The sequence below is a fragment of the Curcuma longa genome, chromosome 3, assembly GCF_044706935.1.
Source record: "Curcuma longa cultivar G26 ecotype Majalengka, Jawa Barat chromosome 3, ITB_CL_G26_1.1, whole genome shotgun sequence".
Classification (NCBI taxonomy): Eukaryota; Viridiplantae; Streptophyta; class Magnoliopsida; order Zingiberales; family Zingiberaceae; genus Curcuma; species Curcuma longa.
Genome location: NC_133863.1, coordinates 2,725,168 through 2,746,827, shown reverse-complemented (window position 1 = coordinate 2,746,827; position 21,660 = coordinate 2,725,168). Strand labels below are relative to the sequence as shown.

The window sequence follows — 21,660 nt, the reverse complement described above, 5'->3', positions numbered from 1 at the left end:
TGGTTTAAGTTAGTCATCTAATGACGTAGATACGCGGAAAAGGTTATCTTAGTAGAAAAAGAAATTTGCAATTCAATATTAAAGTATCGAGAAGCCGTCGACACTATCAACTAATATCATGCTTAAAAACAATAACAATTAATTAAAACGTGGAGGGAAAAAATTTGTTTTGTTCAACTCTACTTATTGCGATGCACGCAAGAAATAGGTGATTGCTTATCCAAAGCAAAGCAAGGACCCTTTGTCCAAGTCTAAAAGCATAGAATGGCCGTCCCCAGCAGCCAAACAAGGGATACAAGATTGATTGATTCCTTGTGAAACATGCCTAATTATATCAATATGTATTTATTCTTCTCATCTCTTCGACAACAGCTAGCGACCTAGCTAATAATGCCCTGTCCATTTCCTTCTAGAAAAAAACACAAAAGCAATTAAATTCGCAGCCCTCTAGCAAAGAAAATAATGGCTGTCTATTTCATTCTGGAAAATAAATAAATTAATAAATTGGCGACCTTTTCTTTCTCAAAACTAAGCCTTCTAGAACCAAGTTGCCTGGACAATCATGCTTGCTTTTCCATTTCCCACAAGATATCTTCAATCTCAAACTCATACCTAAGCCAAATCTAACACGTATCCTCATGCACAAGCACATTGATATATAATTGATTAATATATATATATATATATATATACACACACACACACTCACATATATACATAGTGTGTTCTTGTTTTCCCCACATATATACTGCAGCTCTAATGTCGATCGCCATGGATACCATACACAAGGGCTTTCCTTCCTCCTCTCCTGCTGCTGCTGCTGCTGCTGCTGAAGTCGGAGACAACTTTGATATCGAGTTTTTCCGACCTTGTTCGATGAAAGAAGAAGATCCGAGCGACGCTGAGTCCGGCTTCTACAAGACAATGGCACATGATGAAGGTGATACAGAGGATGAAGCTTGCTCGAGTTTGGTAGACGAAGGCGTCGTGTTTGTAAATAAGTGCTCGTCGCAAGTTTATCGGATGGCTTGGGCATCGTCGTTGTCGGACGAGGAAGAGGATATTGTGGAAGGTGAAGAGCAGGAGGAGAGGTCAGTGAAGGATAACAGAGATTCGAGGGAGGAAGACAGGGCGTTCTGGAAAGCATGCTTAGCACAGTGACAACATATATATATATATATAATTTCTCAAAATTAATTCACAAGTTTGTTTTTTTATATATATGTTTCCTTCGTTCAATTGTCAATATAAAATGATGAAAGATTATTGTAAAAATGATCAGTGAACCAAAATTTGAGTTTTTTTTTTTTGAGGGATGAAGAACACCACCAATTTGCATTTCACCATACAATAGAAGTTAATTGTTGGTCATTCAAAACCTATCAAGATCGAGCTGAGACCAAGTCGCGATATAGTCTGTCTATCAAGACCATCACTCGTCACTTACTTACCAATTAAGTATTGTTATCCATAATCCTTTTGAAATTATTCATCTTTTCTAATATTTTAACGTCCCCCTCAAGAATATTAAATATAATCCGCCTTCAACTACTAATATTGTGTTACCCACTAATTACTAATTGAATAGATGGAGCTGATTAAAATATCATAAATATTGTGTTTGCCATTATTATTTTTAAAATACTAATTTTTACTTTAAAACATAAATACTCAGGATCTTTAGAACGTCTCGGACCTTCCTTTGCCAAGAAAAAACGAAAAGAAAATTCTAAAACTCAATATAGAAACTTGAGTTGCTTGGATGAAATTAGATTCATAAACAAGTCAAGTCATGTTAAATTTCATAATATTCAAATTTATTTATAAGATAATTAAATCAAACTTAAAATAAAATAAATCATTGAAATAGTTATTTAAGTTTGACTTAATTTCTTTTTTTTACGAGTTTGAGCTTGGTTCGAGTTTGACTTACACTAGATGTTATCACACTCTCAATTTAAATTTATTTATTCATTTTAAAAGTTTATTTATATGTCGATAAAAATTTTATTAATAAAAATTATTCATAAATTTTATTTGTGAATCTTATTCATTAATATGATTCATAAAATAATTTATCATTTTTATTTATAAATATTAATGAATTGAATATATATACTTCTAAATTTATTTATTTAATTTAATGAATGACTGCCTGGTTCCTTCAGCCACCGCCACGGGTGCCTAAGATTTTTTGCACACTGAAATTTTCCTAGACTATTTACGTGCATTCGTGCTCATATTTATTTAGCCAGGGTGATGCCGATTTGAAATTGGCTCGGGTTAAATTGATGATGTATGTATGTATGATTTTCTTTATTAAAATTAAGTAAATTGTTAATTAGGATGAATAACTCAAAATATAATGAACTTCAAGGTACATAATGAACTTAATGGAATAATATAATAGCATAACTCAAAATAATGATGTACACAATCGATATAAACATATTATTTTCACCTATCTCATCTGCCATGAAGTACATCTTTGTATAAATTCCAAACTAGGGGAAAGCCAACCTTAAAAAAACATGTTTCTAAATGTTAAAGCCAATACCATATGAAGCTCATGAAACAGATAACACTATTGAGAAGTATTCTCGGCCAAAGATGACCCTATCTGAAGCATCAGTGGATACACAGGACTGAATTCCTGGTCTCCTCGAGCTCTGACCTTTCTCTCATAATCATCGAGTGTAGCCTTAATTCCTTTCCAAATCTGATCCTCACCATGTGAATCAAGCCATATCGAGTACTTTTTAGGTGTCAGCTGATTACTTTGTAATGGAGATTGCAACTCATCAGGAGCTCTAGAGTAAAGGTGATGGAGTATAACACTGGGTGGCAGGTCCTTGAGTAATGGAGACCCTGCAAGCTGATCTGTCTCCAAAAAGATGATAGGTCGGAAAGCACGAAGTGCTCGATATGGTGCGCCAAGTTGTTCCACAGGAAACAAGTTCTGGCCAACGGCATGCTCCAGCTCAGCCATATCTCTTGCCAGCTTCAGCTTACCTGACTCAGACAGAGGTCTCAAAAGAGAAGCATGTCTGATGAAGAAGATTAAAATTCGAGAAGCCATTCTGCGAGCAAGCATTGTGCATATAGTCTCAGAATGAGAGCCAGAAGAAGGCAGAAGCTTGGATAGGAACTCATTTCGAAAATGGAGTGAGCATTTCTGTAACCCATCCATGTAATTTGTGGCATTGTTATCCAACATTGAATCAATCCCTTCAGATCCATAATCTTGCTCATGGATTTGCAGTATGTAGGATTCCAATTGATCAAGCATAGCTTTGAATAAGGAGGTAACTGAGTCGCATGCAACTCCATAGATGACACCGAGTGAAGGAGACAGGACATCTGAAGCTATGGCTGGAAGTGAAGAAGTTGTGTGAGAAATACGTGCATGTATCTCCTGCAAATGCTGGCACAAAGCAAAATTCTTGATTTGGGCTGCAGTGGCAGGACCAGTGACTTGGCAGGCTTCAGGACCAGTGGAGATCTGGAAGTTAAATATAACAGTATCCAATATTATGTCTAATCAGTAAACAACCACAAGAAAGCCAACTCTTATTTTTCAAAAACACACAACAATCTTAGAAACTCCTTCCTTCTCAAAGTCATAAAAGGAAAATTCCAATTTTTACCACAGAATAAATTTTTGAACAAATCAATAAAATCACTTTTTATTGCATTAACTAATGTTCCTTTCATTTCACCTATAAATCTTCAAATCTAATTCAATTGATTGATCACCTTTGAACATAGTACCAACTCAAACTATTTTCTATCATTTCATCAACTTTTGGAACTGCTTCTAATTGCAAATGATCTATTGGCTGCTAAGCTAGTTGAGGGAAACAAGAAGAGGCTCATAAGAAATACAGACCATCAAATTCTTATATTTCCTTCATAAATTCTCAATGCCTAAGAACAAAGCAAAAGAATATATCTACAAAGGAGAAACCAAAACAGTAATAGGAAATATTTCAAATCAAATAATGCAAATGAAATTGAAAACTCTAACCATGTAGTTTTTAGAATCTATTGGAGACTAAAATTGGGCACGCACACATCCCAAGGTACAAATTCTATATAGTAACAGAAGCATAACAAGTAACCAACCAAGACTTGTGAAATTAAGCATAACCATCAATGCATAGGAAACCCCAAATAGTGAGGTAGCTATTGTTGGAAACTATTTACCTGGTATTCAGCCCTCTCTGCTAACAAGAGAAGAACTTTGCCAATCTCATGCAAAACAAGGAGGATAAGGTGCCCATGCATTCTCACAACTTCAATCTCTTCTTGGATACGCAATATAATTCTAGAGATATGCTCTTTTGATGGAATGCTTCCACGGTTAGACACTGCAAATATGCTATTTACATTATCTGAAAGACGACTTAGGCATAAAGCAAGAAATGCTGTTTGGAATATGTTAATGGCATCGACCAATTGTTCCTTTCCTTCGGCGTTCAGAGCAGGTAGAACCCCCTTCACATTAGTGTCACGTGAAATTCTTTCAAGAAGATTCTCAATCATAGAGAACAACTTTGGATACCCATGTGTAAATGCTTCTTTGACAAAACTAGATGCTGTGAAAGCAGACTTAATTTGACTAGCAAAAGTTTTCACAAGTGCTTCCCAGACCCGTTCTGTTAATAGGGGATCACCCTCCTGTATCAGGTTCAGCAAAGTGAAATAAGAAACGAAGTTTTAAACAACAAAATGCATCAAAACATCAGCAAAAACAAAATCAAGTTAAAAAGAATAATCCATAACATGGTATAGAATTCAAAAGAACAAAGGAAAAGTAGATTCCTGTGGTTGATTGCTATAATAACAACACAACCTATATTCTATTTTCTGCATTCACCAAGATAACAGAATATATCAAGGGAAACAGATTTATCACAGAAAACATAGTCATAATTTCTGAAACCATAATTTCAAGTTCATTATAGATGACAAAAAAAAATAACACGCAAAACAGAGGGTAGGGCTACTCTAGCAAACTGCAGCTAAGATCATTGCAATATTAACTGAGGTATGCTTTTCTGTTCTAATACCTAAAAGATGACCAGATGAAAGTTCCATTCAACTGCATACATAATTTGCAACTAAATTAATGAGATATGGAGGTTGCAACACACAAGGAAGGATCCTTCTCTCCAATTCCCAATGCTCATTAGGCCGATCATTTTCCACAAAGTCAATATCCCACTTCAACAGCATGTTAACCTATCCTAATTCTGCATAATTTGCAACTAAATAAATGAGATATGGAAGTCACAACTCACAAGGCAGGATCCTTCCCTCCAATTCCAACCATTCATCAGGTCAATCATTCTCTGCATACTCAATCTCCCACCGACAGTTTCATCAACCAAATTCAAAGGATCAGACCGTTAAACAGATTGAAAAGTCCATTTAAGCTGTACCATTTGATGGAAAAAAATGTGAAAGTAGATTAGATACAATTATGAATTTAATTAAAGCACTCAGAAAGCAACATCGAATACGCAAGGAAAAGCAACATAGAATACGCAAGGAAAATGGATTTGCATTTATAAAAAAGCATATGCTAGCAGAAAGAAACCTAAAAAACAGAATTTATTTTACAGACAGAATTTTGCAACAACCATAATGCACTGGGAAAACGTTCTAGAAATTTTCTCATCTATGATAACTGCATGGTTTCAAAAGTGCAAAGAAAAAAAAATGCAACAAATCAAAAACCAATTCCTTACTCAAAGTCTCGTAGAAGGAGCCTGATATGTTAAACAAATTACTCACCTGCCAGACCTCATTGAGGAATAGGACCTGCGTAAATGGCACCCTCTTCTTTGATAGCACGGCCTGTAGATGCCATACCGCAGTCACGACCTTGTGAAGTTCGTCCATGCACTTCCCCATCCTTTCCCAAAGGGCATCTGTAGCCCTCTTCCCTCCCCCTATCTGTGGTGTCCCGCTCCTTTGAACCCCGCCAGGACCAAAACCCGCCGATGATGTTGAGATCGCCTTCATGTCGAGCGCCGCTCCTACGCTTTTGACTCCGATACCCTTGTATTTGCTGACAATGGTATCGACAGCAGATCTAAGCTCGCCAAGGTTGTAGAACACCTGAAGGCCACACCAAATGTCGTTCTGATTGGACTCGTCCATGCCCCTCTCGATGGTCTTCATAGCCTCAGTCCTCAGGCGAGTCCCTATCTCCGAGAGCCAGCGGATCTCGTCCTCGACGACGGAGATACCGGAAAGGTCGCGTTCCTGGTAGAGGAGCTCGATCTCGTGATGCATCTCAGCGGCTTTGGAGAGGTCAAGACGGTCAGGAGGACCTGACGAGACGAGATCTCGCAACCTCCGCGAGAGGCGGAGGAGTCGAGCAGCGGAGGCGAGGAGATCGGCAGCGGCGTGGAGGTTGGATAGCTGGATAGTGTGGACACGAACCACCTGGCGAGGCTCGGCCAGATCGAGACGGGCGCGGCGGAGGGAGGACTGAAGGGACTCGACACCGGAGCGGACGGCGGCGAGGGAAGACTCAGAGGAGCGGAGAGAGGCGAGCTGGGCAAGAAGGGCAGGATGGCGGGACAGCACCTCCTTTCGAAGATGGCTCTGAAGGAGGCGAATGGCATCCTGGAGGGACTCAGCGAGGGCGGCGGCGGAGCCAGAGCTGAGGGCCTGGGAAGAGAAGCGCACAGAATCGAATTCAGGGTAGAGGAAGGCGGAGAAGATGGGATCGGAAGCGAAGGCCTCAAGGGGTGAAGGTGAGGGTGAGGCGTCGGCGGAGGAAGCGGCAGTGTCGGCCGTGGAAGGGCTCTTGAAAGTCCCGAGCTTTTGGAGCGGCGAAGACGGGAGGATGCCTGGCGACGCCATGACAGGAGGTGGAGTGCTTGAAGTCCCAGCACCAGATCAAGATCTCGTCCCCTCGTCGGTTTTTCTCCCCTTCGTCTGCGTTTGTAGGCTGGACACTGGGCCTGGGCTTTACATAAAATCCACCACCCGGCCCATATTGTGCCGGCCCATGCCTCTAATTGTCTCATTCGAAAAGAACGATGAACCCTAAATTGATCGAAAAAAAAAAAAGATGGCGTGAATGCAATTACAGTACCATTTTTTGATGCTGACATTAAGAAAAAGATCGACTATAAACAAGCAACTGTGGCAAAGCATGGAAAATTCATCCTGATGAAAGTTATGAAATTGAGTGAACCACAAGTATAAATTCATAGTAAAGTCATCAGCTGCAAGCCAGATGATTAATCTTCACCCTCCAAAGTGTACATTACCCAAGTAATCAGTATAAAGAAGTCCATAACTTAAGCCATATATGCTGCATCCGCCACGCAAACCTCGATGAACCAACTTGCATATGCAGTACCTCTCCATATAAATACAACAGATAATGTTTTTCCTTCTTGCATTTGAGAATTTAAAAAAAACACTAATAATAAATTTGCACCAGATTTTACAACTTATATAAATGAATTTTTTTACAACAGATATGGGTATGATGGTTTCCCGATAGACCTAATACAACATTTTAGATCAGGACCTCGCAACCCAAACACAACGGGAGAAAAACTTGGAAGAACTGGTGCATCAGCATATGAGGATATCAACTCATTTTCTCCCAGGAGATGTTGGGATATTGATAACAGAGTTGGTTATCTGCGCTCAATGAAAACAAAATGAGTTCTTGCTAACAATGCAAAATTATGAAGCATATATAGCACATTCGCATCTACAAGGACATCCTCATAGAGAAATTATATGATATCCATCCTACTTTCATTTGGGTTCATTCTAAGGTTTTACTACACATTTGAAATACAAATATAATGCAAATTGATAATTTACCATTGAACATAGAAAACCAGGATGTGCTACTTGTAGACAATTTGATTGAAATTATCTTTGGTTTTGTGGTATTTTTGGTGACAAAATAAAAGTATTTTTTGCTTTGGTCTAGGAAAAAAGATTCTGAGTGACAGAGAACCACTCAGTTTTCATTCTGGATTTTATTTTGTTGTTGCATAAACATGTATTGATATCCTACATGAACATTCACCCCTGCTGTATGAAAAAGCTAAAGAAAACCAAGGTAGTAGAGACCACACCTTCGGGTTGAGCGGATTCTCTGTTGCATGGTACCACTGTCAATTTGATTCAGTGGTGCTGATACTCTAACTCTCCTTGTTTGGTATTTAGAGACACCTGAACGAACCCATGCTCATAAATTTTTGTAACAATACCTGAATTTTATAACTAGATAATTTTAGTTACCTCTCCGGCCTTTGGAAGATTGAACCTCCATACCATCTGTTTCACGTTCGCTGGCGATACTAGAAACACAACTTTCCTCTGATATTACATCATTTGCTTCTGGTGAACCCACTTCCCCAGACGAAATACTTTTGCCTCCAAGTGAAGGATTGATCACCTCACCTATTCGATCACTCAGAAAATAGAATGAATCTTTTAATATTGTGTCACAGCAAAAATAACATGGAGCAGCTTGTGACAAAAATTGCAGAACAAGAGATAAAATTGATGAGTATGTCAATTGAGATTCATGAATTTTGATAAACCAAACTGTCATTTTTCAGGAATCATATCTGTCCTAGCATAGTTTCAGCTTGAGATGCTCCTTTGATCTTAACATTATCCTCAGCCATCATTCCAAGTCCAACAAGTCCATAAGTTATACAAAGATATCCATTTAAAAAGTAGTAGTATTTATACATTTTGCATTCTCATTACGAGATAAAATGAATAGCTTGAATTTATTTACATGCAAGCTATATTCAGATTCTTCAGCACGCTGTTCCAAGCTAGTATTAACAAATTTTAAAGCAATAAGGAAAACAGAGACAAGCAAATCGTATAATTTGATAGGGATTCTAAAATTACCATTCTTTACTATAAACACAGTGCAGTGCATACCTTCATTAGTGACTTTACCTAAATTGTTTTCCTTGGTCAGGAAGTCTTCAAGACTGCCATAGTTTTGTTGGTGAACTTGTGCATTTCTAGCAGTTGCTTCCTGTTCCTTTCTGTCTGTATGTATCTTGTTAAGCTTCTCTTCAAATTCGTCAATGTAAGACTTAATCTCAGCTTTTCCAAATTTTTTACACTGTTTAATTTGGAAAAAAAAGTTTAAAATAATCATGGACAAGATCAGAATTTGCATATTTCTAGCATAACTTGCTAAGCGGTTTAAGAGTCACTAGAACTATTTGGAAATTCAAGTTTTTACCTTATTGATGATGCTCCGGAAATGGTCCATCACAGAATCATCACATAAGGCATGCTCATATGCTTTAAAAGATTCAACAAGCTTCTTCAGCCCCTTCTCACTGAATGTTAATTGAGAAAGGCAATAAGCTATATGTTTCCACTGTCTATTGTCTGTAACACAAGAAAAGTAAGAAAACACAATTGATTAGAAATTCCTTGGAATGAGCAAAACCATTCATCCTTAAGTAAAACAACTTTTCCAGGTCAAATTCTTTTTAATTCAATGCAAGTGTCACAGAGATGCAGAGTTGCAGCATAAACTAATCACAGCAAAAAAAAAAAAAAGTAAGATAACTACAGATAAAAGAATTCCCCAGAAGTTAAATACTCCAACATAAGGAACAGCATGCATACCTTACGTCATATGATGCAACACAAGTGAATAATTAACCAATGGACATCTAAATTATCCTCAATTCAGTAAAAAGACAAGTTAGATTGGACAAAAACAAAGTATGTGGATTAAGAGTTGGCTTAATTGGATGGATAACAAGGAGGCAAAGGGGAGGAGAGAAAGCAGTTCAAAAGTGTATTTTAGAACACCGTGATTGAGTAATCCATGAGTAGTAAACCATCTAAGAATGTGTATAAGTACAAATGTGATCTTAAACTTTTCAACTATGAGAAGGGTATTAGCAAGTGTGATATGAGACTTTGAGGGGGCCTTGTAGTGAAGAGCTTTGCATCTACCTTGAGGAAGAACTATCTAAGGAAGAACAAGAGTCAAGAGCAAGGTGAGAAAGAGTTGCCCAGTCAAGGATTTAAATGAGTGGGATTCTTTATAGTTACACAACCTTCTAATGACACAATTCAAAATTCTAAGGAAGAGATACTGAGGTAGAGGATTAACTTAATTGAAAACCTTAGCATTAATATCTTGTTTGTTTGTGCTTGTAAATTATTGTGGCACATGTCTATGTGCAACTTGAGTCTATTTTAAATCACTTATTTATAGTTTGTTATAGTATATCTAACTTGCATATTACATGTGCATCTAGAATTAGCATGCTTTGATTATGGCTAAGTATTCTTATATGTAGTATACATATACAACATCTTGAATTAACATGCATTCTCAGTGCTTAGAGGTGCTCTCACCTATCCAAGTAATTCGAAAAGATTGGAAGCATCAGCTAAGTTGACTGGAGAGTTGCATGGCCAAGGAAATGACACGCTATCTTGGTCTATTAGACTTTGTCTACCTCTAGGTTGAATTTCACTATAATTTTTGGAGGGTATATAGACACAAACTAACACTTGGATGTGAAATAATCTTTTAGATGATCTCCAAAGTCCAAATCACAACAATACATAAAGTTTATGTAATAAGTCTCCCATGGATGCTGGATTGCATGATCATTATGTGCTTATAGTTTACTTTCAAGGTTAAGTTGCCAACTAAATCCAACTTATCAAATGAAGCCTTGGTAAGAATGAGGATGTTTACACCAATTGAAAATTACCCCAATTGCATCTTATGACAATGAAGATCTTTAAATCAAATAGAAAATTGTCATTTTGAAAATCATGAAGATAAGATAATGTGAGGAGCCTTGTGAATTTGTAATGTAATTTTGTTGTATTTTGATTTAGTAGTAATAGTAATGCCATGATAAACAACCCCATTTTTACCATCTACTTATAAGTCACACATCAATAGTAGGTTAATCCCATCTCAGGGAAAGCTAGTAAATAGCAGAATCATTAAATAGATTAAGAGAGACACATGTTTCGAACGATCAACATACAATTGATGCTAATGTAGGCCAAGGGTAAAGGGACCCACACGCTAGTAATGGACCCCCCCCCCCCCCCCCCCCCCCCCCCCCCCCCCCCCCCCCATGTCTAAAACTGCTACACTCAATCAAAGAATGTGATACACCCTCATTGACACAGCATTTTCTGCCCCTTCTCAAGCAAAGGTCGTCAGGATCAAAGGAACGTGAATGATCCATAGGTTTCAATATAGGATGGAATTGTAGGATCACAAGATCCTACAATTTAATAAGAATATTTCAAAATTATATTTAGCATTTAGAATATTTGATAAGGTCCAAGTCAAAGAATAGGAAACTGAGATGGATATTTAATCAAGTGTTGAGAGTGAGTAAAATTAGATTCAAGTTTGGGACAAAACGAAAAGATATGCATACCCAGACTACTGGAATTCTACTAAATGTTGTTTCAGCTATTTTTATTTAGCACACATTCACATGGTTTTGAGTATTTCCTCCATGTATCTGGCATCAAAGCAATATTGTCTGGTGGTCAGCATAGTGCACTAAGGGAATTACTAGGCAAATGTGGAAACTTTTCTAATCACAAAGGAAATCAACACAAGGCATAACAATTATGTTCAATAAAGGCAAGAAATCAAATGAACAAAGCTTGTGAACATGCACGTAGGAAAACTCAATTTATATTAACAAAAGAATGCCAATGATCATGATAAATATGGGTGTCATCAAACATACCTGTAGCTCCACTAAACCTATTGCACAGCTTTTCAACAAGTGCTTCCATTTGCTTGTCCTAGAGTGATAGAAACCGATTATGAGAAGCCAAAACAAATAGAATGCATCAAAGAGCACTTCGTAAAAAACTACCTTCTTAATAGAATTAATCAAAAACTGCATTATGTTGTTAAATGCATCTTCACTAATATTTTGATTGCTTAAACTGCTGAGGATATCAGGAAGTAGGTTATATATTGGATTGCTTCCTGCATGGACAAGATAAAGTTCAGAGTAAGCATCATGTTTTTATCTGTCAGCTAACTTACAAAGCATCAGAATGGAACCTTTCTTTGACAACTCATTAAAGAATAATTTGGCAAGACTTGCAATTCTTTCATCCTCATCTTCAATACGCATTGTCATTTCATATATATAACCTTTCACCTGATAAAATGTGTCCACAGTTACGTTAAATAATAGCAGAGAGAAATTAAGAAACATAAAAATTCAGCACCTTCATCATATCATTTAAGATAAGATGAGACAGCACCAATACAGCATTTTTCCTCACGGATACTGAAGGATCTCTTAGACGAGCATACATATTCTCAGTCCATGGCTCAAGAAGATTTGGGAAACGAACTGCCAAGTCACCAAGCGCCACTGTGCAGTTGGAACGAACAGTTTCTGTTGAAGCGCCCTCCACAACAGTGAACAGAAGCTGAAGATTTGATTCACTGAAAATGTTTTGGTTTAATATTCACATACCGGTTCAAGCAGTATTAATTTTACAAAGTATACATGTCTTACCAAAAGTCTGGATCAACAATCATTAATCTGCATACAGCAAGCATTGCAGAGGCTTGCAATTCAGGAAACTACACAGGCCAGGCCTACCTCAAATTAGTGTAAAACGAGATAGTATATTCTAATAGGCAATAACCCGGCCTATAAGCTAAGAGAAGAACAATCCCAATGACTCACCTTTTGCATTAAATTCAAATTTCTACAGAGCTTTGAGAGAAAGGGAGCACAGTATCCAATGAGGTTTTTCTCAATAGATCCACCAGAAACAATTTCTTTCTCAGCCCTCTGTGAAAGTGAGTCGATTATTGCATCTTCAGAAACCCCAAGGCCCAGTTCAGCATTTATTCCTTGAATCTGTGACAACCTCGAGAATTAGATAAATTTGTTCATTTTCAAATTACAACAAAAATTTGGCCTCTTAAAATTTTCAAAGAGAAGCGATACTTTATGTTTTATCGAATAAATTGCAATACATAATCTCCATGAACTGAAATCTCACCTCAGTTTCTTTAGCTAAACCACCATTTACTGCTTCTGTTTCAATATTTAACTTTTCTTTCTTCAGTTTTTGTTTTCGAATATTCTGGATGCAGGCCTCGATGTAGACCAACTGATTCAGTGCAATATGGCTTATGATGAAAAGGAATCGACCGAGCTTTGCTGCAGGCACTGTGAACATGAAGTTATGGAACTCATTAGATATGTTATCCGTAACCTCATCTCTTTCCCTGCAACTGAAAATAGCACTGACAAACTTCTTCACGATATCAGCAGCAAAAGCTTCAGGAAGTGGATGAAGTGCATATATAGTTCTTATGGCTTTGTCAACAGCAGCATACCAAATGTTCTCTGGAAGCCAGAAACCAGTTATTAAATTATGTAGGATACCAAAAACTTTGTTGCCAGTGGTTCTGAGTTTATCCTTATCTTCCTCAGACAGCCTTTCAAGTGCTATACATGCTGTTCTTGCAAGCAAAGTTTCTTCCTTTGCCCATCGGCCAAAGCCAATATCAATAATGTCTTGCAAATGAGAACCTAATATAGCTGGGGTTGATTTGGCAGCCATACACAAAATTGACAGAGCGCCACGGCTCTGAGCTGCAGTTACTCCATTGACATTGAAGCTAAAGATGTCCCACAAGGCTGATATCTGAACAGGTCAAAAGAAAGGTGCCAAAAAAATGTTAAGATACAATTAATAATCCCAACAGAAGGAAGCAGAAAATTAGTCCAAGTTAACTTTCAGGAAATCAAATGTTATTCAAGCAATTCTTCTTCCATAGCACTTGTAACCTTACTGGTGTTTGAGGCTTTCACTAAGAGGTGCCTTTGATCCCACCAAATGTCAAACTCCTTGACCACTCAGTTTCTTCACATTGCCATTGTTACAGACCTTTCCAACTCCATGACCATTCCTACCGAGAAGTTGAATGAAAATACATATGAATCCTAGGCTGCATTAGGGGCTAAGGTTAACAGGAACATCTCACCACCTGAGTTGTCAGATTCCCAAGTCCACTAGAGGCTCATCAGAGCAGATAATCTCATTCACTTGCCCTCCTATATGTAGTTCATCAATCCAAAGTCTCATGAGCATATTGTGGTCCTTCTCTTGCTATGAGACCTAGACGCAATCTCAAGATCCATATACTAATAGCATTTCTCAAGCTTACAATGTGATTGGTAGTCTCCTACAGTAACAAAGCACAACCCAGGGATGACCACACATATTGGCTAATTCACCAGGTCATTAATGCCTTTTGAGATATCTTGCATGATTCCTATTGGAGTTTGTGAAAAATCAAATTTTAGGAGGCATCTCTATATCACCCATCAAATGCTTACATGAGGATGCTGAGGAATCTACAACATTCATACTATTGGAAAAAAACAACCAACGCACAAGTCTTCCCCAGCATAGTGGAAGTTCCTGTGTAAATAGTGTATCGCGAAAGCTGTGATTGTAGCAGTCATCTTAACATTAATGGCAGTTTTTCACACTACTTTCCATCTCTGCATAAAGAGATAAATTCATGCAATGTATCGTCAAAAAGATTACTTCAATTATCACTCGTGTTCCTTTTTTCCTCTATCACTCTGTTTGCTCGTGTTCTTCATTTCTCTCCCAAAATCCTTAAGTTTACATGGTATCATTGAGCCATAAGTTATGGGAGAGAAAAGATAGCCGACCATTGCTAATGAAAGTAAGATCCTTGATTCTTCTTTCATGTTGTTCCTCAGTGCATTGAAGAAACCAGGAATGGTTTTAGCTCAATTTGTTTACTTTTGTGTTGTCTCTAGCACGATCATGACTGTGCCAAATTAGGTCAGGACATGGGTAATCCAACCAATTTGACACCTTTAAACCAAACAACAATAACATAAGACACATCTGCAAATCTTCTCGACCCTTTGCTACAACCAAAGAGATTTTCTCCCCTAATTTTCCTTATCTTCCTACCCTAATCCATTTCGTCTGCAACAGAAGCATTGTCACACAAAATGCCAAAAAAACGCATAGATGGATCATCATTTGAATAAAGAGAGGAAGAAGGCACAATCTAAGAGATAATTACATCTTTCATTAGTTCCAATGACTAACTAGTGGATTTGCTAACTAAATTTTGAGAGATTCTAGAACTTATTATATTTGTAATAAACTGAAGCTCTAATGATATCTTTAAACTAGCTTGTGAGGAAATATTGAGGACCTAGTAGTAATATTGAAAATATACAAAAAAAAAAAAATCTGTCTAAATTTACATAATATAATTGATATAGGTAGGGGAACTACATAGGAATCTAGGGTAACATGTCCAATTTGTTCCCTATTACATTTACATAATATAATTGATATAGGTAGGGGAGCTACATAGGAATCTAGGGTAATGTGTCCAATTTTTCCCCGTTACAAAACAAGTAAAACTTTCGATGTCTTAGTAAAATTATTACTATAATTGTCATAAACAAAAGATTCAAACATATAACACTCAAGATAGGCATATGCCAACAACAATATAGAATCATGTAAATACTATAATCATCATGCGACAACTATTTTAAGTTCCAACAAATTGCATTGTGTAAATTCCCTCATTACTTTTTCATTTACATTTTAGCAAAGTTATAAGAAATAACCAAACTACATAGCGAGACAATAGGAGAGCATACCGTGCCATTAGAAATCTCCCCCTTGGACATTAAAGAGCTAATTAAAATTTCCAAAGCTCCAAGATCCCCAATACTTGAGTCAATTGCCAAATTTAACAAGTTCCTAGCAGTTTCCATTGGATTTTTTCCTATGTATATAGTGGTAAATGTGTTTTCAACTGCATCATATATAGATTTATCTTGGGAAAAAACCTGTAAATGTCAATGAAATTGAAGATTCAAGAACAAATGAAAGTAAAAAAAAAATATAATAGATAAATTTAATCAATCACATGAAACAGATATTATATTTACCAATGGCAACATTCTTCTGAGTGATGCATCTGAACCATCAATCTGAAACTGTCTACATCTCATGAGTAGAAGGATTGTGTTCTCCACATCAGTGATTGAAGAAGAAGCCAATAGCTGAACTAGAGTTGGCATCAATGAAGTAATGCAGCGTGAGAACCGCAGACCAGCCTCAAGTGAGGCCACCAATGCCCTAGTCTGTTCTAGATTCCCAATCTCCGGAATGATTGCATCGTTGCCCTGATGCTGCTCCTCAGTCGAAGTTAAACAGCTATCACTAACACTTTCTCCCTGCTCAGCCACGACTCCATGTTCCTGGTTGTAATCCTCAAGATTGATATCTGAAGTGACGGGAGGTTCCATTGATTGCAATTTATCTTTGAACTTCTCCAGTGTCGCCTCAAAAGCTGCAACCCGGAGTTGTGGGCCAAACGGGTTATGTTGTAACATTGTAACAAGCAGAATGAGTGCTGATTTCCTCACCATCGCACTCTTATCCTCCAATCTTCCAGAAGCCACCATTGCTAGCTCATTCCAAAGGCCAATTGAAACTGCATGCACTTCACACAGTTCTGCCCATACTTGAAGCACCCGACTCCTTGTATATGCTGAGACATCTCGGCATCTCTCTAGCAATATCTCCAACATAGCTTGCTTTCCCCTCAACCGAAGACACTTGGAACTAACCTCACCTTCAACATCCTTATAAGCCTTAGAGACAAGCTTGCCCAGTACACCAACAAGAGCATTTCTAATCTTATAAGATTCACCACCAAAATGAGGAACCAGAACGCCCACATTTGTGGACATAAGTTTTGGTGACTTGTCAGCAAGCTCAACCAGGAACCTTCCTATATTCTCTGCCCCTGCACCATCCCTCACATACTCCTTTGAATCAGTACGACCAATCTCTCTAACTAGGGAAATTGCCAAGCAACCATCACCAAATTTCTTTTCAGCTGCAGCAACCAACTCTGCAAGGTGAGGAACAGTGTAGTCAAACTTGTAAATCAAGTGCAGAATTGATGCACATGATTGTGCAGTTCTCTGGTACTTTGTGGAAATAGTGCCGATTATACGCCCCAAGCCTTCTCTGGTGTCTGCATCTTTCAACAATGCCTGAATCTCATACAGACTGAAAGTGCACCTACCAACATTAAAGGTTTTCATTACTATTATATATATGGAGTCAGTCTCTGCGTATTATAATCCATTAAATTTTGAGAAAGAAAATATGGATACTTTGAGATAAAGGAAAGATAGTTCTCATCAATATCACTTGATCCGAAGAGCAATGATAGATTGATCTCCAGAGAGTTTGCAATCAAATTGATAATCCGAACCCTCTGTGCCTGCCAATTCCATGTATATGTAGGATTCTTCTTCCGGCCTTGCATTCCAACCTAATTGAGGAACAATAAATCAATATACTTTCTCTAAATGGAAATAAAGACACTTTAAAATTGGAAGTAAGAAGCACCTTCGAGCTTGCACCAGAGTCAGAGCCAGACAGCTCCTCTGCTCGGGCAATAGTAAGGAGGAAGAAGGAGTAAATCTTTAGGGCATTGCGGTGGGAAGCAATGCGCGTTGTAATATCGGGGACCTGATCAGCAGCAGTGCCTGGAGAAGATGTTGGTGACAGAGAATTGGGGGCGCGGGAGAGCGAGTCGACGCTAGGGAGGAGGACGCTGAGGTTGGACCGAAGGGTCTCGACGAGATTGAATTTGGACGAAGTGGGAAGATTGGCGAAGTGCCGGACGAGGGAGTAGACACGGTCGAAGACGTCCTGTTCCTCGATGCAGAAAATCTCCCGGTCGGAGAGGTCAAAGGCAACGCCTTGGGCATCAAATTAGGAGGAAATCAACAATACTGCAAATATATAGAGAGATAGATAGATTGAGAAATCAGAGGAGAGGGCGGCTGACCTTTGACGAGCTCTTCTAGATGGGAGGGGCGAAGAGAGGAGACGTCAACGGAGCACTCAACGCTGAGGGAGAGACCGTCGCCGGAGTCTTCTAGGTCATTGAGATCGGAGGGGAAGACGAAAGGCGGAGCCATAGAAGCAGAGAGAGAGAGAGAGAGAAGGGTTTTGCCTGATGCTGTTTGAAACAACTGAGGGATAGATTTGGGCCAAAATGAAGCGGGAAGAGAGGGACGATTTCAAATTGGTCCTCAAATTCTTCATAATCGCACAAGAGCTCTCGCACAGTCCTAGAATTAGGGGTGGGACATAGAAATGATTCGATTTGCTTTGAAAAACAAAAAGGAAAGAAAAGTAAACCAAATACAATTTTTAAAATAAAAATTAACCAAATTTTGGCAACTAACTCCTAACTGAAATCAAAGTCCATATCGAATAAAAAATTGATTTTGATTTCGTTTAAATCAAAATTGCAGAAATAAAATTTGTCTAACAATGAAATAATAGTAGGTAAAAATTTTAAATCACACGACTATATTATGAGCTAACAATGCATTTATCTATTGGTTTGGTGGTAAAGAGAATTCTAAAATTTAAGAAGCTAAATTAATAGTAAGATGAATACAAAATTATTAATTGTTATAAATTAAAATAATTTTTAATATATCATATGTTTCTGTTGAGATCGTCTCTTGAACGAGCAGTCGGCCATCCAACTAGGGAGTTGACGGTCAAGGTGATACCCACAAGCGATGGGGTCGAGGCTAGGGGATTTCGAGGCGGCGTTGAGACCTACACAGCAAGAGAGAAGAGGATAAGAACGGATGCCAGGGGTGTCGTAGCTCAACCGCTCCGACGTTTAAGTTAGTTTTCTCACAAGATAAAGTGGAGTGAATATATGAGCGTGCGTGTAAGGGCGTGCGTACCTGTCTCCATAAGATAGAGGGAAGATATATAAAAGCAAGTGAGAGAATAATGGAACATATCTTATCTCAATTAACGATAATATCCTTGAATGGAAATTCTATTAGAGGAGATGTCCCATCTAGGGAAGGAGAATATCCTATCATTGTTGCAATAGCGGAAAGTCTTATCACTCAGACTGATACGACATTAGATTGTGCTATCATGTCATATTAATGGGATGATAAATTGCGGCTTGCAATGAGAGATTGAGCATAGCAAAGTCAGTTGAGTGTGGCGTATGACATTGAGAAGGCGGAGCATGATCAACAGAGAGAGAGCCTTAGCTGAATCGATTAAGATGAGCATAGAGGCTAAAACAGGATATGACACGGTCAGAAGGAAGCTCGATAAAATAGTCAGGACTCAGAGCTTGGAGTCGAGCATCGAACCGGAGCTAAGCTTTTGAGAGAGGTTGAGTAGGGGATCTGAACTGAGTCAGATGCCAAGTCGAGTATTGGACCTCAATCTATCCGGATCTAATTTGGATGTCTGATTGGGATTGTTGGTCAAGATGCGGGCCCAAATCGGCCTTCTTTCATGGTCAGATGATACAGACCCATAACATCATATAAAATTAAAGGAATTTTATAGAAAGTGCAAAAAAACATGGATCCTAAGTGCCACACCGTGCTGAAAAAACTATATCGACTGATTTTTTTTTAAATGAAGATTGAGAATTTCGATTAGTAGATTAGTCATGTTTGTGATTTTGCATTTGAATTTTGACCAGAGATTTAACAGAAGCTACGAGTCTCTCTCTCTCTCTCTGGGCTCTCGTGTCCCCACGTAAACATAAATACGATAGGCAAACCCAACTCGAATCAAGCCGTGCGTGCCACGAACTTCAGGAAGAGAACCCTAGATCTGCATGGCAATGACACCGATGACGACGAAGAGGAGCGCCGGTAGGATTCCAAATTGCTCTGATGGTTTCTCTTTGAAGGCTTAAGTATGTGGAGCAAGAACTGGCAAAGAGGCGTGGAGAGAAGATCGACTCAGGTGAGTAGGAGGAGCAGGATCCAAAGGATGAATTGTGTGTTGTGCCAAACCGGTCATCATGAATTGTATGTTGAGCAGGATCCAAAGGTTTCCGGCCAAATTGCTCTGATGAGTTATGCTTGAGAGATTTCGGAAACGAGAAAGAAATCACGTGATGCGAAGATCATCTTAAATGTAAGTCTATGGGAACCAGAAAAGAATGTCTTTCTTCTTTTCCTTTGGGATTATTTGCAAATTCAAGCCAAGCTCTTGATACTTATTAAAGCAAGAACACTAGTTGTGACTGTACAACTCAAGGAAATCAGTGATTGATACTGATTTTTATTGTTGCAGGACATGTAATTAAATTTGTATGTTCTTATTTTTTTGGGTACACTTTCATTGTCACTGAATTAGATGTGTTTATATATTACAATAATGCACTATTTGGATCCAAGTTACAATTTATCCTATTATTTTTATATGTACTTCCAAGTATAAGCATCATTTTTTGTATACTGGATAGTGGTGCAGGTTAAATTTCCAAAGATATCAAGGTTTGATGACCACAGGTGGATGAGCTTTCTCACTGTGAGAGGAAGTAAATGATGAATCATCATATGCATTAAATAGCTATGATGACCACACTGATGGCTTTAAACACTGTGAGAGGAAAATGTCAAAACTAAAAGATGAATGATCACTAATAGCTGTCGTTCACCTTCATGACTCTCATGGTCATTGTGTTAAACTATTTCATTCTATTTAAACCTTGTTCAACCCTACTCCTATTACATTTTCCAAAATCAAAATCTAATTCAACCCAATTCATTTAAGTGGAACATATGTAGCAGTTGACCTACAAATGACATAACCCAACCAATTCCATAATCTAAGTTTAGAAAAGATTATTGCAAATAACCAAATTAGATCCAATTTATAATTTTCCATAGCACTCTTTACTCTTTGTGCAAGAGTTTTGTCAAAGGTTCAAAACCCAACCTATCCCTTTGATTAGGTTATGTTTTGATTTCCCAAGTTGGGATCGGGCTCAAGTCAACAAAAGTTATGGATTCGTGATAAATCTGAATTAGTAACCATTGTTTGGAATATTAGTTTTATGGAAGTGTGGAGCCGAGCTTCACTATAAAAAGATGAAAATTTTACCACAGCTGTCATTAAATTTTTTCAAGTGTTAAAGCTCTGTGGATGTTAATTACATATGCGATGAAAAAAATTGTCACAAAAGTTTATCACTATTGTATCATTTGGTGACAAAAAATGGTCACGAATTTCACACTTACTGCCGTATCAGATTATTTCTAGCGGAATTTAGGGCAACAAATCTAGTAACAAAATTATTATCATCAACATTTTTAATGACAAATTATTAAGTTTTATTGATAATTTTTATCATTCGTATACACTTTCTTTTAGTGTTGTCAGTGGTACAGTTTGTTTTTGAAGAGTTAATATTAGCTTAGCAACAATCAAATTTAAAGTTTGACCTACTTGTATATTCTAACGATTCTTCACAGATTAAAATATAAATGTACACTCTACTAATGCAAATACCTCTCATGAAACATGAACTAATAACTCGTTTGTGCTAAATTTTTGGAAATAGATAATTTCTCTTGTTTTGTTCTTTCTCAATCACATGGCAAAACTTGTAGTTCTCTTCCATTTTGAAAACCAACTTTTGTACTCATAAGTCATCATCCTTTCAGAATCATAGTTGTATGAAAAGAGAAAAGAAACACTTTT

The 21,660-nt window shown here is 37.8% G+C and overlaps 2 protein-coding genes and 1 long non-coding RNA gene across 3 annotated transcripts; 1 reads left to right on the top strand and 2 right to left on the bottom strand.

Annotated features, from left to right (window-relative positions):
- Positions 1–2,407: 2,407 nt before the first annotated feature.
- Positions 2,408–6,920, bottom strand: LOC141825687 (conserved oligomeric Golgi complex subunit 5). The gene is made up of 3 exons (XM_074713074.1): positions 5,800–6,920; positions 4,207–4,680; positions 2,408–3,502 (listed from the first exon to the last, which is right to left on the bottom strand). Exons 1-3 carry the CDS (start codon positions 6,877–6,879, stop codon positions 2,585–2,587), a joined length of 2,472 nt encoding a protein of 823 aa, XP_074569175.1. The 5' UTR covers positions 6,880–6,920; the 3' UTR covers positions 2,408–2,584.
- Positions 6,921–8,092: 1,172 nt separating this feature from the next.
- Positions 8,093–18,086, bottom strand: LOC141823024 (condensin-1 complex subunit CAP-D2). Its single transcript, XM_074710302.1, has 16 exons — positions 17,954–18,086; positions 17,509–17,864; positions 17,271–17,431; positions 16,032–17,175; positions 15,738–15,929; positions 13,066–13,716; positions 12,744–12,920; positions 12,570–12,637; positions 12,274–12,496; positions 12,104–12,203; positions 11,910–12,025; positions 11,778–11,835; positions 9,263–9,414; positions 8,950–9,139; positions 8,290–8,451; positions 8,093–8,220 (listed from the first exon to the last, which is right to left on the bottom strand). The coding sequence occupies exons 1-16, from the start codon at positions 18,084–18,086 to the stop codon at positions 8,093–8,095; spliced, it is 4,011 nt and encodes a 1,336-aa protein (XP_074566403.1).
- A 1,617-nt stretch (positions 18,087–19,703) lies between these two features.
- On the top strand, positions 19,704–20,306 carry LOC141825275 (uncharacterized). The gene is made up of 2 exons (XR_012601494.1): positions 19,704–19,914; positions 19,993–20,306. It is a non-coding gene; the product is annotated as an uncharacterized LOC141825275 (long non-coding RNA).
- The last annotated feature ends 1,354 nt before the right edge of the window (positions 20,307–21,660 follow it).

Coding starts and splice junctions, on each gene's coding strand:
- LOC141825687 (XM_074713074.1), bottom strand. CDS start 6,879: ATGGCGTCGCCAGGCATCCTCCCGTCTTCGCCGCTCCAAAAGCTCGGG. Junction 4,681..5,799: donor TCCTCAATGAGGTCTGGCAG/GTGAGTAATTTG, acceptor AACCTGATACAG/GAGGGTGATCCCCTATTAAC. Junction 3,503..4,206: donor CAGAGAGGGCTGAATACCAG/GTAAATAGTTTC, acceptor TTTAACTTCCAG/ATCTCCACTGGTCCTGAAGC.
- LOC141823024 (XM_074710302.1), bottom strand. CDS start 18,086: ATGGCTCCGCCTTTCGTCTTCCCCTCCGATCTCAATGACCTAGAAGAC. Junction 13,717..15,737: donor GGGAGATTTCTAATGGCACG/GTATGCTCTCCT, acceptor TGACCTGTTCAG/ATATCAGCCTTGTGGGACAT. Junction 12,921..13,065: donor GTTTAGCTAAAGAAACTGAG/GTGAGATTTCAG, acceptor AGGTTGTCACAG/ATTCAAGGAATAAATGCTGA.